The sequence below is a fragment of the Pelobates fuscus genome, chromosome 1 (assembly GCF_036172605.1).
Source record: "Pelobates fuscus isolate aPelFus1 chromosome 1, aPelFus1.pri, whole genome shotgun sequence".
Taxonomy (NCBI): domain Eukaryota; kingdom Metazoa; phylum Chordata; class Amphibia; order Anura; family Pelobatidae; genus Pelobates; species Pelobates fuscus.
This window is the reverse complement of record NC_086317.1, coordinates 238,098,731-238,115,365: the sequence shown is the minus strand read 5'-3', so window position 1 is coordinate 238,115,365 and position 16,635 is coordinate 238,098,731. Positions and strand designations below refer to the sequence as shown.

Here is a 16,635-nt window from a genome sequence, read left to right as displayed (position 1 = left end):
CGGTCGGGCCCTCCGTTTTGTCCGCCGCCAGCGGCACCCCAAATTGGCCCGCCACCCATTGAATGGTCCTCAACAGGTGCTGGCATGCGGGAGAGCCGGCAGGCCCCACACACAGAAAATCATCCAGGTAGTGCACCACCGCTCTATTTCCCGCCTCAACCCGTACCACCCATTCGAGAAATGAACTAAACTTCTCAAAGTAAGAGCACGAAATGGAACACCCCATGGGGAGGCACAAATCCACGAAGTAGCCCCCTTCAAAGAAGCATCCCAACAGGTGGTGACATGCCGGGTGTACCAGGAGCAACCGAAAAGCGGCTTCGACATCTACCTTGGCCATCAAGGCATCACGCCCGGCCCTCTTCACCAGCTCGACCGCCTGGTCAAATGATGCATAAGAGACCGAGCACAAGTCCCTATCGATGTCGTCGTTCACCGACTCCCCTTTGGGATAGGAAAGATGGTGAATGAGCCGAAACTTCCCTGCCTCCTTCTTGGGGACCACCCCGAGAGGGGAAACCCTGAGGCCCTCCAGCGGCGGGGCCGAGAACGGTCCCGCCATCCTACCTAACCGCACCTCCTTGCCCAGCTTCTCCCGAACCACCCCCGGAAACTCTGCCACGGACTTGAGATTACGAAAGCACGCCGTACCGCCCCTCTCCCGAAAAGGAATAATGAACCCTTGCCCAAACCCCGCCCGAAGCAGCTCCGCGTCCGCCCTGTTACCGTAACGGCTTAGCCAGGGCTCCATCGCGTCTAGCTTCACCGGAGTTAGCCCCCGGGGTAGCGGGGGACCCCCGCCGCCAACCGCGGCAGAGGCTCCTGCCCCCCCAGATTTTCCCTTCTTGAAACACTGTTGGAGCCCGTGTGCCCCTCCACAGCCCGAGCACTCATGCTTAAAGCGGCAGGCTGTGCCCCACTTGCACTGACCCTCATTAAAGAGCCAGCATAAGCCCTTCTGCGAGGCGGCCGACGAGGAGGACTGACCCTTAGCGCCAGCCGCGTGCTGAAAGGGCTGCGCCTTCTGCGCCATCATGAGCTTCATCCAGAGAGGCAGGTCCATTTGGTCCCACCTCATACCCGGATTAGCCGCCAATCGCTGCCGGAACTGCTCATCATACCGCCACCATGCCAATCCGCCATAGGTGCGGTATGCCTCCCATATGCCGTCCAAGTAGCAAAACAGGGACGAGCAGGAGCCCGGCGATTTCTCCCCGATCACGCTGGCCAGGATACAGAATGCCCTCAGCCAGTTACCAAAAGACTTCGGTATCTTGCGATACCGCCGCCGTTTTTCCTCCTCCTCCTTTTTTTCGTCCTTCTTGTCCTCGTCCTTGAGGTCAAGAAAGTCCTCCAAGGGAAGAAGGGAGAAAATCTCGCAAAATTCCCCTTTCCAGATTTTGTCTTTCACCTCCTGCTTGAGGTGCACCCCCAGCGGGCCCACGAATGACACATACGCATGCTGCCTCGCCGCGTCCGGCACCCCACCCATCAACTCCGCCCGTTCGCTCCCCGCCTCCCCCACGCTGGACGCCACCATGGCATCTCCGCCCGCAACCGCGGCTGGGGTCCCTAGACTGGACCCCGCTTCCACCGGCCCTTGTGCCCACACCTGCCCTACGCTACCTTGTGTACCACCCCCCGCTCCCAGTGAGTGGAGTAGTGATTGCAGTGTTTGCACCAATGCACTGGACTGTAGCGATTCAGTAGACTCACCGGCCAAGCCCCTTGAGCCGGGGATACCCGGGGCTGCGCTGTCCATCACTGCCCGTCCAGGATGAGCGACATCCGCCGACGTCCCGCCAACCAGGGAGCCCACCTGGTGCCTGGAAAACACTGACGAAGAACGGCTCCGGGACCTGGAAAGAGGAGAAGAAGTCCTGGGCAAGGCGTACTGTTCCCCCATCACCTTCCCGTCCCGAACCGGGGAGCGCCTGCCAACCGCCAAAGCCTCCCGCCGGGTGTCACCCCGCTGTCGCGCCCCAAAGGCCCGGAGAGCCCTGCCCTGCGGACTATGGCTCCTACCGTCACCCCTAGATGCCATCCCCCGTCGATGCAGCCTAGGGGACCCTGACCCCGCTGAACTGCCTGAAGTTGAGCGCCTGCGCCGGGACCTTCTATGGATTCTGCGTGCCCTCTGGACCCTAACTGGCGAGGGGCTAACACTACCAGACTCCGAACTGGGCCCACCCCCCCTCCCGTGCGCCCCGCGCCCCTCCCCTACATAAACCCGACCTACCCCCGCCCCCACGCCACCCAGACTAGGGACGCGGCCCCCGGGACCCCCTACAGACCCGGACTGTGGGACACCGCTCCCAGAGGCAGCTACCCCCGACCGACCGGACCTCGGGGCCTTCCCCTTACCACCCAACGCCCCCCCGGCACCTACCAGACCAGAGGGCCCCCCCCCAGCACCCTTTGGGAATTACCAGGCAACCCCAGACCCTCTCCCCCTGAAGCCTGACCCCTCTGCACCCCAAGAGACCCTTGCGCAGCATCCTGTACCCCTCCAGGGACCCCTACACCCGACCCCTGCTCCCCATGGGCAGCTCGCCTACCCTCCCCCTTCTCCACCCGCTCCCTCGACCTGGACCGCGCTCCCCCTCTGACCCCCACGCCAAGGGGACCCCCAGAAGGGCCCCCTGCACTTGCCTGCTGTGTCCTGGGCCTGTCCTGGACCGTCCTGGTCCGTGCGCCGCCGTCCACCGCCATGACCGATGGGGGCGCCCTCCTGGGCCGTGACCCCGCCCCGCCGGGCTCCGCACCGGGCCGTCCCGCCGCCATCTTGGGTCCAGCTCCGCGCACGGCCCCATCCAATGGCAGGAGGGGAGCAGCACAGCGCTTCCCCTCCTGCCGGTAACCCAGAAAGTCCTAGTCGGTGCTGCAGTGCACCGGCCGTCAAGGTATGCCGGCCTACGATCGCGTGGGTCGCAGCGGTTGCCGTGCCCGTCACTGTGACCCCTGCAATAGTAGTAGTTACACCACTGCAGGCAGCAAAGTCGACTCATAAACCAGTTTTATGTTGGTTTTAATTCACTCTTCTGTATCAAATCACAGACATCAAGAATGAACAAGCACCTTGCTTGTGTATATCCGGACAAAGAATAAAATCAAGGTTATTCAATAAAGTGAGAATCCAAAGTAAATTGCAAATTCAAGTCCAAAGTAGCCGAACCGGAAGCATAGCTGACAAAGAATATTTCCAGGTTGCCAATTTTTACCTTGAATTTAAAATTCACTTTGAATTCTCACTTTAGTGAATAACCGTAAATGAGTGCCAGAATACTGCTACCTCCATGATGCACTTATGCCACATCAAGTGGTTGCAAGTTAAAGAAATTGTGAGAAATAGTGAGCATTTTAAACCTAACAAAAGGAAACTCCGGCAGAGCAGACTTTTATGTAGAAACACAGTTTATTCACGCAGGCACCGAGTCCCTTAACCTGTTAGCAGCTGTGATGATCGTGTGGTATGTGCTTTACTTCTTTGTTTTGTGGGTTTGGGAACTTTCAAAGACACGTAAGTAGCCAAACCAATGAAATGCTATTTAAGGAGGAAGTGATACATTTACAAAAAGGATGTGACATTTTTCACTTAACCAATTGCATGAAGTTCCTGTCAAACATAATTTTCATGTTCAGATCACATTTGTGCCTGCTGATGGCATGTGTGCAGTAAATGGGCAGAAGCTTGAAGTTGGTGTGTATATTGGTAGTTGTGCTTTTAAATTACCTGGTTTAATCCAGAAGGTCAGTATTCACTTTAAAAAGTAATCTAAAAGAAAATATGTGCCTTTTTTTTTTATAATTCTTTATTTTATTTGTGCATAAAGATAACAGACATGTTTGCACTGCCACGACAGCTGGTGCAAGCAGATACGTAGACATTTTATATCACAGGTATGGCATGAGAAAACTTTGCACTTTTTGTTATGAAAATCAAGATATGAACAAGTTGAGCATTAAACGATGTGTGTAACCAAGCTGATCTAAGTTCCGCTTATAGGCGTTAAACCTAACATGTAAAGGGTTAAGGGTAAGTCGAGTGTAGTGTACTACGCTTGCATGTTAGACTCACATTTATTGTACATTTATCTTGTCTATAGGTCTTCTCTTGGAGTTAATCAAGGCATGGATATTGGCATATTATTACAGTTGCTTATGCATGTTATAGTTGTTTACGGTATCTCACTGCTAATAGTGTTAAGGTAAGTGTTAAGGTAGCCTATGTGCACTTGTCGGGATAGAGTATGCAGAGGCGTGACTGAGGGTACAGACAAGACACATGCAATCCCATTTCTAGCAAAGCTATGCAATTAGGTTCTTGCTGAGAGGAAACATGCCTATGTAACAGGCGTCCAAAACAGATTTCTAAAACAGGCTTATATAAAGAAATATCTAATGATATACGAAACGCTATGTTTGACGTTGGTGCCTTATCATAAAACATGCTGGGTTATAAAGGTATAAAACATTGCTTTGTGAAGAAGGAGATCGTTCACTGTTAGCCCGGCCCGGCTGGCAGACTATACTGTGTAAGTAAGCGTAGTTCAGGCAACAATATTATTGTAAAATAGGCATTATGAAATCCAAAGAGAAAACAAATGTGTGCCTTTTTCTTCTAAGTGGATGCACAAAAATTACAGCATGCATGCAGGTAATACAACAAAAATAGCAGTAATCCCCCGATATCTGTTTAAAACCTATAACTGAAGAACAAGTGATCTCACAACAAGGCACAAATCACACAAACTGCCTCCTGCAGCAGCCTCAGAGATTTAGGGATATTGGGACTTTCCTTCAATGGCGACCACATTCACAGATGGGGGCCACGGAACATCTTGAGGCCTGTGACACGACACCATCTCTTGCTCCACCGTAGCCACAAATCGCACCGGAGTCCCGCAGTCCCTTCTGTGGGTCCTGAGGACTCAGCCCCAGCTACTGCACACACAATGCACCCCTTTCACACACACACACTGCGCCCCTCAGACGCACACACTGCACACACACACATACACACACAATGCACCCCCCCACCCAGATACACTGCACCCTTCCCAACGCACACTCTGGAGCATCTATGCACACACGCTGCATACTCTATACACACAATATGCCCCCCTATACAGACACTCTCTACAGCCCCTAGCCACACAAAAAAAAAAAAAATGAAAAACTGAAACACAAAAACACCACACCACAATGAGCTGACTCTACAAACACGCAATCCCACAAGCAGCCTCCAACCACATGTACAGTACTCTTTCCTGATATTTATTTCCGCTGGAATCTCACTTATGGAGACACCAGAGACAAGTCACAAGCAAACAATGCAAGCGTGTCATTAAATTTGCTTGCACTGTGCAGGACAAATGCAGGGCCTTTATCTCATCTAAGAGGTCTTCAGCAGGGCTCTGCACATGGCCTGCCCTGAGAGAGCATTGAACCTGTTTACCCCCCTCTGGTCCTGCCCTCTTGCCACTGTGCCACTGTGATTAAAAAATGCCAGTGCCAAATTTTTCCCCAAGTTCGCCTTTGTTTCACCTCTTAAGTAAGAAAGACACCCAGGGATTCCAGGTCCCATAACAATCTAATTGAGTTGAAGTTGTTATGGGGTCGAGTGCCACTATAACCTTAACTAGATCTTTCTGTTAAAACGCTAATAGCATTTCTTTAATAAATCACACAAACTTGATGTAAAACAACAATTTTGGCTTTTGGGCATAGGTTGTCATTCACTGATTATTGAAATATTGTGAGGATAAAAAGCATCTTGAAATATGTCATATAGAGTCTGAAATATATGCACGGCCGGATTTAGATGAAAAGAGGCTATTCTACTTATGAGGCCCTTTCACCCCCCATTTTTAAGTTTGTAAATTACATGAGAGACAATAAAATACATAATTACTGTGATATATATCAATATGTTAAATGAAACATGTTGTGATTGGTACTAACCTTTATAAAAAATGTGGCACGGATAATAAATTTAAAAAAAGTTGAGATGAGGAGAGGGGGGTGATTGTGAGAGGGAGGGGGGTGATGAGGAGAGGGGGGGTGATTGTGAGAGGGAGGGGGGTGATGAGGAGGGGGGGGGGTGACTAAAAAAATTACCCTAAATCCCTGGTAGTCCATTGGGGGCTGCCTGGTGGTCCGGTGGCCCTCATTTCCGGTCTGCAGCTCCGCAGATCTGCAGACCATGGATCTCGCGAGACCCAATCAGAGCGCTGCCGTGGTAACCCGCAGCAACGCTCTGATTGGGCAGTGCACGCGAGATCCATGGTCTGCAGCTCTGCACATTGCGGAGCTGCAGACCGCCGGTCTCGGCGATCGCGGCAGGAGGGGCATTGCAGTCTGCCCCGGGCACCTCCCTAGTAAGTGGCACCCAGGGCGGACCGCCCCCGCCCGCCCCCCTTTAGTACGCCACTGGTCATATCATATGCGTAGAATTTCTCCTTATTTTAGGTTCAGTGTTTTAGTGTTCACTGTTTTTAGAATAGTGTAATTTTAATTTTGCTAACAATTTGAATGTAGGCCCCTCTTGATCTTGAGGCCCTAGGCTAAAGCCTAGTTAGCCTATAGGAAAATCCGGCCCTGAATATATGCATAGAAGCAAAATAGATGGTCAAATTCTCTTATTATGGAACCTGGTGGCATTTCTAAAAATGGCACCATAATATATAGATATCTGTAAATTTAATAACTCGAGCATTTTTAGAATGCAATGCATTGTAGGCTGCTTTTGGAACCCAAGAAGAATCTCTGCAGTGTGCTCAGAATGCTTAAGGCCTTTACTTCATACTACCCTTTCCTAGCTGCAAATATTGAGATTTCAATATAGAGTTACAGAATTTGCTGTAAAGTGTGGTATAAGGGAAGGGCTGAGATTTACAGAATGGAGCCGTAGCAGAGAAGTGTGTTTCTTAGCAGTGTGAAATACAGCACTGGAACAAAGAAAAAGGTAATTTGGGCTTTGTTGGTTAAATTTGCAAAACAAAAGTGACTGTGCAAAACAAAAGTGAATGCAAGTATACACGCTGCTGATGCGGTTAAAACCCTATTACCTTCTTATATACCATCACAAATACTACAAGTTCTTCTCAAGACATAATGAGTAAGATATTTCTTTTTTGAATAAGCTTTAAAAGGATACTACAGGCACCAAAACAACTTTTGCTTAATGAAATTGTTTTGGTCTCAATCACAGCTCAATTCGCTGCAATTCAGAAGTTAAATTCCTTTCTTTATACAGCCCTAGTCACACACCCCTGCATGTGATCTACACAGTCTTGTTATACATTTATTGTAATCAGAGATCTAAATGTTTAACCTTCCTTTATTGCACAGTCTGTTTAATTTAGAATTTCCTCTCTCCTGCTCTATTAATGGCCCTCTAGAGCCATTTACACAGCAGGTGATAATACATTCTAGATTAAACACACTTTGCAATAAAGGTTAAAAAATAGATCACTTTACAGAAAGTGTACTGGGAGACTGTGTAAGTCACATGCAGGGGAGGTGTGGATAGAGATGTATAAACAAAGTGATTTAACTTTTTTCTCCTACTGAAGTCAAAATGTTACAAAGGACACTTTTACATATTTTTCCAGCACAGGAGAGACGCATATCTAATTTATCTCTGGAATTTCCAGTTGTAGATGGACTTCCTCTTGCTGCAAAACCAGAAGGCAAAAAGCTGGCTATACAAGGCACTGATGTCACAACAGTCACCTTTAATATTAACATATTAAAAATACCCAGTATGTGAGAACATATTCATAGAACAAAGTAGATTTATAAATAGACAGTGAATATCTAAATATACTGCTACAGAATTTTAAAGTAGAATTTTGTCTGCTGACATGTTGAGGATTACATACATAGAAAAATAATGGGGTCATGATAATCCTATCTTCAATAATTACATATATAATATATATGGTTTAACATTTACAAGCACATTTTTAACGTAAATACTATTTTCACATTTATCAACTCTTATTTCTAAATAAACACAATTGCAACCTTTTATTGCATACCCCACAATACAGCAAGATACATTGATGTAGATATAGTAATTATATAAAAATATCTTAGACAAACAAGTACATTTCAACCATAATTCCCAGGTTAGTGAACAACTCTGCTACTCTCGGTCTCTCTTCTCTTGCTTACTCTCACTGTTCTTACTCTCCCTCTCTGTCAAAACATTTTCTATCTTTAACTCTTTGTGGAGCTATCTCCTATTAACCACCCTCTATTCTGTGGCTTATTGCACATTATGAAGGTACTTTAATGCATTTGTCCTTGTAAAGAGCTGCAGATACACACAAACACATAACTAACCTTCTACATATTCTCAGTTTTGTCCTTCTGTCATTAATCACAACTATTAGCTCATTCGGTATCCCTCTATTACCACCTGCCTCCCCCCCCCCTCTCTGCCCCCCAGGTAACCAACTCATTCATACACCCTGGAGTGGATATCCCTCTATACTCACTCTACCCAGCTCATACAATCTATCTCACATGGACAAACTATTTTTATTTTTTATTCTCACACCCTCTAGAAAATTAATGATGGCAAATCTTATTGATCAAACATCATGGAAAATGCACTTCACAAATATCTTGGGTGCCATCACTTCCCTATCTTCGTTTCAGCAATACATCATAGATCTTAGCCCTCTCTCACTAAAGCTTCATCTAATGTCTTACATACTGTCCATTCTTAAAGCTCTCTATATTATTTTAATAACACAGAGCTCCCTACACTGAACACCCACTCATTCTAGCATCTTCTATTTTTCCCCTCTTATTCATGTACATCGCTCTCATCCTATGTCTTACACATTCATTTCCTCCAACTCACTCTCTTATTCATGCACCATACTGCTCACTCACGCTCATTTTCACGAACGCATGAATGCAATTTAAGAGTAAAAACAATTTCAACTTACTTTCAAAATCCAGGAAAAAATGAGGACAATTTTCTAAATCTTTGCCCAAAACCTTAATAAGGTTTCCCATGACCCGCAGACCTAAGAGAGACCAAATAAAGGCATGTTACAATGAGCCTGATTATATTATAACATCCCTTGCTGTTCATGAAAGCTGTGCATCCCTACACCTGTCCTTAAATCAACAAGTAAATCCCATAACATTAACAGCAAATCTGCCCTTATATCTTACATTGTGCTTTATATGTAGTTTTCGCTGTTTCTCTCACTGCGGAAATGCAGCTTTTTGTGATACCACTTCTGTTTTTGCTTATTTTTGAGAAGCAGGAGGAAACGGAGAGTCTCTGTATTCTTTGTACTTCCTGTGTGACAGCCACACTCTGATCGACACACAATACCCTTTGCTGATACAAAGCCACCTTATCAGGAGGACGGTCATGGAAAAGATTTTGGTCTAAATTTATGATGCTGTTCAAAATACAAATAAGCCTTACAGACAGACTGCTCTGCATGTGTGTGTATATATATAATTCCACTGAGATGAGTTATTTTAGGGTCTAAAAAAGTCTCTACTTATAACTAGCTCCCAGGTGAATTCTGTTTTAAATAAAGTTATAATTTTTACATTGTAGCATTTTTAAGTTACTTGTTTACCTCCACTAGCTTGGACTTGTTTGGACAGTCATGCTGACAGGGGATATACAAAATCTGGTTGTGAAGATGTTAAATATCTAATGTGGCAGAGGACAGATGTTTAGTCTGGGACGATTATTCAGAGTGTTTCACATTGCTGGCATTTCCACAATTTACATATAAATATAAATATTTATGAACAAACACACACATATACACCTACATTTATATAAAGGTTGTTGAAAATTGCACAATAGAAGTTGCGGTCTACGCATCATAACTACTATAACCTATTGTAGGATGTAAGCTCATTTGAGCAGGGCACACAAAACCCTCTGTTGTGTCCAACTTGTCTTGTTACAAATACTGATTGTACAGCGCTGCAGAATTTGTTGGTGCTTTTTAAATAATAATAAATAGTGGTTATGGTGATGTAAGTCTGTAGCTGCTGTACTACTTTTTGTTTTGTCAAAACGACTTTGGGGAGGTATGACAAAAACATGGCTTACACCAGTACCCATACTCATCTGCATTTTCAAGAGGGACTCTTCCAACCTGGGTGACAAGTATAGGCTTGCATAATGTTGAGATCTACATGATTATAATGAAACAAGTAGGCTATGTTTAAGAATAGGCTAACAGGATAATAGCAAGTTGTACAGGACTACAAGGAAACATGTAGGCTATGATTAATATAAAGAAATAAAACTATGTCAAAACAAAAAACTAAAACATAACATAACTGAAAAATGAAATCAAGTATACACAAAGTACATAGTAGAAATAAAAATCTTTTCCATAACTATGTTCCCCGGACAGGTTGAATCATACAAAGGAGCCTACAGGGTCCTGTGGTCTTAGTTGTATCTTCTGCAGCAAAGTCAGCTGGTGTTTTTTCTCTCAAATGAAGGGAAATAAAGGAGTCCTCAGCAGCTGCACTAAAGATATTCTATCAAATCTCATAATCGTGGAGGTTTCTGTAGAGCCCACTTGTCTTCCAACTAGATGCATTGGCTGATGTGTGTTTACCTCTCTATAATGTGGATTTGTAAAGAGAGGGTAGTATAATATTTACCCTACAGTCCCTCAATCTCTAGTTTTGCCAACTGTCACATAAAGAGTAACCCCAAATACAGATATTAATGAGTGAAGGTACATTTTAATGGTGAACTCAAAAACACAAGGTGACCTGTCTCAGCCTGTGCAATTACAGATATAAATGTGACAGAACGTGTGTGCTTTTTCAGCAGAACAGGCCTGTGCATATCCCACGGCCATATGCAGGTCCTGCTGGACCACACTGATCTATGTCATCTAATCAGCAGACATTATCCAAGTACTGTATACCGTTTCCAAGTTTTCAAATACTCTGGGTTTGCTATGCCAGGACATATGACAGACACAGAATTAAAGTCACGCAGTAGTTTCAGCTTGTGGCATTTTAATCACATAGGTGCAGTCTGACAGGAGAAGGAAGGATTTAATTAAAATTTTACATTGACAAAACACATTATTCTTGTTAGTAGGTATCTATTAATGAATAACTATGAAATAGCTGAAATTAAAATTGGTTTCATGAGAAGTGTTCGGTTAGGCAGGAAGACAGTTTTCTCCAATGTAGTAAATAATTTGAGAATCATACCGGCTTTCCAGGGTGGTGGGACTCATCTGAGTCCCACCACCCTGGAAAGCCGGTATGATTCTCAAATTATTTACTACATTGGAGAAAACTGCTTAAAATGCAGAACATGCTTCTAAGTCTGTGCAGCATATGAAAGTTCATGCTTAAACGCTGCAGACTGTAAAACCTCCAGTTAATTTGAAATATGCCTTTTCATAATAAACACAGATATAAATACTTCTAGTAATAGCTAGTGTGTACAGTTATTACAATGCTTTGGTTTGTCTTGCTCACCCACACTTTAGTGTGGGTTTAGTTACACATTCAAACACTGACACATATATAGATACAGACACGTATACAAAGGGACGTACAGTGACATGAGGATACACCGACACATACGCACAGATACACACAGACAAACACTGACACACATGTAGATACACAGACACGTACAATGACACACTTGCAGATACAAACACAGATACACATACAGATGCAGACACACAGATACACATACACATGCAGATACTCAGACACACAGATATACATACAGACACACACGCAGGCCCTCAGCACAGGACAGGAGCCTCCAAAGAGTAGACCAGGATCACCCCCACAGGTCTAAAGGGACCTGCCTACACAAGCTGCCCAGCTATTCCCAGCCAGCACCAGGCATTTGCACTGTCCAGTACAGCAGCTGAGTTGCCAGGGTTTTAATGATTAAGGTGACTTAGCCACGATTAAGGTGATGTGTCTGCTTGAGATGGCGGTCAAGCCACGTCCTTCACGTTTTCATTTAGATCAGGTGAATACCCGGGTGCGTGTGCATTATCGACCCGGGGAAGAGATGGCAGCAGAATGCTTTATGGGTAGAAGACATGCCAGCGGAGGCAGTGTGACACTCTGGGTAATGTTCTGCTGGGTCATTGCATTCATGTGGACATCCATTCATGGCATTGGTGTTCCCTGATGGCAGTGGCTTCTTTTAGCAGGATAATGTACCCTGCCACACTGCAAAATATATTCAGGAATGGCTTGAGTAACATGACAAACAGTTCAAGGTGCTGCTTTGGCCTCCACATTTCCCAGAGCTAAATCCGTGTGTTGTTACAAGAAAATCTGATCCATGGAGGCTCCACTTTGCAACTTGGAGAACTTAAAGGACCTGCTGATAATGTCTTGGTGCCAGACAATACGGGATACATTCAGAGGTCTTGTGGAGTTGTTTTGTTTTTTTCAGAGCTGTTTTTGCAGCACGAGAGGACATACAGGACATTGGGCAATTGGTTTTAATGTTGCAGGGGGGTTCTCACTTGGATAAAATAATGCTAATGTCTGTTACAAATGTTTTTTTTAATTAAAAACAATCCATAATATTACGTCAAAATGCTCAAGGGGAAAGGGTCGCTCATGATGCCACGAGGAACAGGTATCGTGACAGATATCCAGTGTGAAAGCCTGATCTGTTTGCATGTTCAATTTTTTTTAATGTATAATCTTTATTTAAGAATTTAAAAAAATGTTTTCATCAAAAACAAACAGAGCAGTGGGGTACAAAGATTGCAGATAGTAACATTGACTTGCTAACAAACGGGCATCTTACTAACACATAAGTAGCAGAAACAATTGTGACTCATTTGTGAATTCTGTGAGATAAATCTACCCTGTAGTAAAAAAGGGTAGGGCTTGGAGGGGGGAGGAGGCCTCCTGGCCTTTGAGGCCTAACGAGTGTAGTGTGCATCTTGGTTGCATCTCACTTTCTTGAATTTCGTTAACAGGTAAAGGTTTCTATGTGCCTTTTCTTCATAATACCATGTTGCTTGTAGAGATTGAATCGCCATATGGATGTGTGGTGAGACACTCGATTTCCATTGTTGAGCAATAGCAGTTTTGGCCGCTGTAAGGATATAGAGGATCAAGGATTGATGTGGTCTCAGGATCGTTTGGGGAAGCATATCCAAAAAGGAAACATTGGGGTTCTTGAGGAAGAAGAACATTTGTAATCATGTGCATCAGACTTCAAATCTCTGTCCAGAAAGGCTTCAGGGACACACATTCCCAGAAGATTTGAATAAATGCGACCTTACCAGCTTTGCACTTCCAGCAGGAGTATAGAGCTTCAGGGTAGATGTGGGCAAGCTTAGCGGGTGTCAGGTACCATATGAGCCACACTTTGCGCATCAACTCCCAGTGGGATTTCGATACATCTTTCATGGCTTTGAACGCCTTCTCCTAAACCTCCATGGGGAAGGAACGGTGTAGGTCAGATTCCCATGTTTTTGATATAGGAGAGCATGAAAGAGGAAAAGGTTTGGAGGAGAGTGCGGTAGCAGATGATTAGTGGCTTGTCCATAAATGGACTTTGGAAAGCCATAATTAATATACCAACTTTGTTGTAGGCAAGGTTTCAGTCAATGGTGGGCTCAAGTGTGCAGGATTCCAGATCAGCTGAAGAAGTCTATGTGGATAGACCTGGGCCTGCTCTAGTGCCAGCCAAGGTGAGGATTCATATCACAAGGTCATCTGTGTGAGTCTGCTGTGCTCAGTTGTCTCTTGTGTTACCTTCCACCCCTTCGAGATGCCTGTAAGATTCTGGAGTCTTCAGAGCATGGTTATTTCAGCAGTAAACATAAAAAACAGATTTCCTACATAGGCTACCACAAGTCTTCTTCAGCAAAGTTTGCAGTGCTGTCTTTGGTAATGCTTATATCATGGAAAGCACCTGCTGGGGTTTGTCACACCCAGAGAGCACCCCTCTCCTGTGGTACAGTTTGTTTCCCTTGTAGCTGCCATAATAGCATTGAATAAAGAGGTGCTGGTTGTAATCGCCTGCAGCGTTTGCTCGCCACTCCTCCCGAGAAGTGATTTTATAATATTAAAGAAAATATAATACAAATTATATATTATTCAAAAATTGGCCTTGTTTAAGATGATTTCTCTTTGAAAATATGGCATGATGTGATACTAAGACACTAAATGAATTTCACATTCCAGTAAAAAAAAAAAAAGCCAGGATATTGCAAAAGACAACTAAAAATATATAGCAATGACATCTTGTTATATTCAATATAGTGAAATGTATATCTGCATGGCCTGTATAGCCAGATGAATACTCGGTGGCATGGTGCTTAGAAATAAAGTATATGCCTGTTCCTTACCTCGCAGATTATGATAAAGCACAGTAAAAATTTTAAGTTAACAAAAAAATAGAGAAAATGTTCCCAACAACAGCTTTGATGTATCTTTACAAGCTCTTGAAATGCAATGATTAATATAAGATGATATTTCTTTCTTTTTTTTTTTTAATTCTTTTTTTTTTCATTCAATAGCACGTACAGGTGCACATCAGTTTATGGGCTTAAGCAGAAGCCAACTTTATCGACATTGTGGCAAAATACAGCGTGACAATCTCAGTATTATGAGCCTCAGCTTTCCTGTCAAAACCGATGGCGCCTGCCGGCCATTGAGGTATTTCGTAAATTTTAACTTCACAGTACCCCTTGCTAGTATTTACATAATTTTACATTTGGCTCTACAATTAAACAATCTCTGTTAGGCTAAGGAAGAGGCCAAGTAAATTACAACCCCTCACTCTGAGACCTTAGTCCTCTGTAACAGTGTAAACGTGGGTCAGAACCCAGACTTGGCGCTCGCCGTTTGTTGGGGAATTTTATGTTAGGGAATACACAGGCTAGTGGGCTAAAAGTAAGTAGCTATCATATGCAGGGCCGGATTAAGAGCACACTGGGCCTGGTGCTGACAATTATGATAGGCCTAATTACGGAATCTTATTGACCAAAAACACTAAAACAGTCATACCTCCCAAGCGTCATGTATCTGATGGAGATGGTGCTGAAGGGAAACTCATAGGATGCATCTATAAGAAAATACATACTCTATGCTAATCTCTCTCCAATTTATGCTTTCATCTTTCAAGTAAATCCATAACCCCTAAAAGCAGTGTCCAGTGAAGCAGGAAGTCAATGGGTGGGGTAAAAGGGTGGGCCATTGGTGCAAATCACGTGACCAGACCTGCTAAAAGGGGAGAACATGCCCAAAAAGGGGGCATGTCTGTCCAAAGAATTTGAAGGACAGCCTGGCATGAATGCATGTCAGGCTGCCCGCCAATCCTGCAGGCTGTCCAACTAAGGGCATACTATGCAGGCAGCACCCTGAGCTTGGCATAAATGTGTCTAATGATGCGTTCACTCCATGCTTTCTAAGGACTGTCCCCTAGCACTCACATGTCCACTTGTCTCCTTACTTTCTTACTAGCAGGCAGAAGTTCCTGGTATATAGTCTGGGACAGAGAAAAGGTGTATGTAGTGAGTGTAGAAGAAAGGGGACATGCCACAGTGTTAAAAGAGACAAGCGTCTGCATTACCTAAACTAATTTTATTGTCAGCCAGTCCACACAAGTTTTGTTCCCATACATCCCTCTTAAGCTTCCAAACTTAAAGGGACACTATAGTCACCATAACAACTACAGCTTATTGTATTTGTTCTGGTAAGTAGAACCATTCCATTCAGGCCTTTTGCAGTAAACACTGTCTTTTCAGAGAAAATAACTCCACTGGCCACTCCTTAGATGGCTGCTAGAGGTGCTTCCTGGGGCAGTACTGCCTAGTGAGCAGCACTGCCATTCAGTGTCTCCACCCTCTGCATGCAGACACTGAACTTTCCTCATAGAGATGCATTGATTCAATTTATCTTTATGAGGAGATGCTGATTGGCCAGGGCTATGTTGGACTTGTGCTGGCTCTGCCCCTGATCTGCCTAGTTGACAGTCTCAGCCAATCCTATGGGGAAGTATTGTAATTTGCTCAGACCACCACTTCTGATGATGTCAGCAGACAGTCAGTTCAGCGGCAGAGCCAGCAGCTGCAGACTTGAATACAAGTTATATTTTACTATACTTAGGGAGGCAAGAAGGGGCCAGGGTGGTGGTTTTAACATAATAGGGTCAGAAATACATGATTGTGTTCCTGACCCTATAGTGCTCCTTTAAGCAAGAGTATGTGAAGAGTAGTTAGGGTTGCCACCTTTCTTGGAAAAAAAATACTAGCCTTAATCATTTGTATAATCACAAGGAGTGACATCAGAGAAAATTCTGTAAAATCACCAACAAACTACTCACTGATTCTGCTGTATAGATGGATTGCTCCCAGTGTCTCAGTCTCGCAAGTCACCCAGTGTCTCAGTGTCCCTATGTATCACAGTGTCAGTGTCCCCATGTCGCCCAGTCCCCTAGTCTCCCAGTGTCTCAGTGTCCCCATTTCTCCCAGTGTCCCAATGTCTCAGTGTGTCCCCATGTCACTAGGATACTGGGGACACAGTGAGACATGGGGACACTGAGAGACATGGGGACACTGAGAGACCCAGGGACACTGAGAAACCGGGGGACACTGAGAA

The 16,635-nt window shown here is 44.7% G+C and overlaps 1 protein-coding gene across 5 annotated transcripts in view; it reads right to left on the bottom strand.

Annotated features, from left to right (window-relative positions):
• LOC134611507 (CYFIP-related Rac1 interactor A-like) overlaps window positions 1–16,635 on the bottom strand; it is a 95,153-nt gene that overhangs the window by 36,108 nt on the left and 42,410 nt on the right. For 3 of the 5 annotated variants that reach the window (XM_063455445.1, XM_063455470.1, XM_063455462.1), the window contains one exon: window positions 8,967–9,047. In XM_063455445.1, coding sequence (XP_063311515.1) covers window positions 8,967–9,047 — 81 coding nt within the window. Of the gene's footprint in view, window positions 1–8,966; window positions 9,049–9,198; window positions 9,290–16,635 lie in introns of those variants that run through there. The other 2 variants (XM_063455479.1, XM_063455453.1) reach the window with 2 other exon arrangements.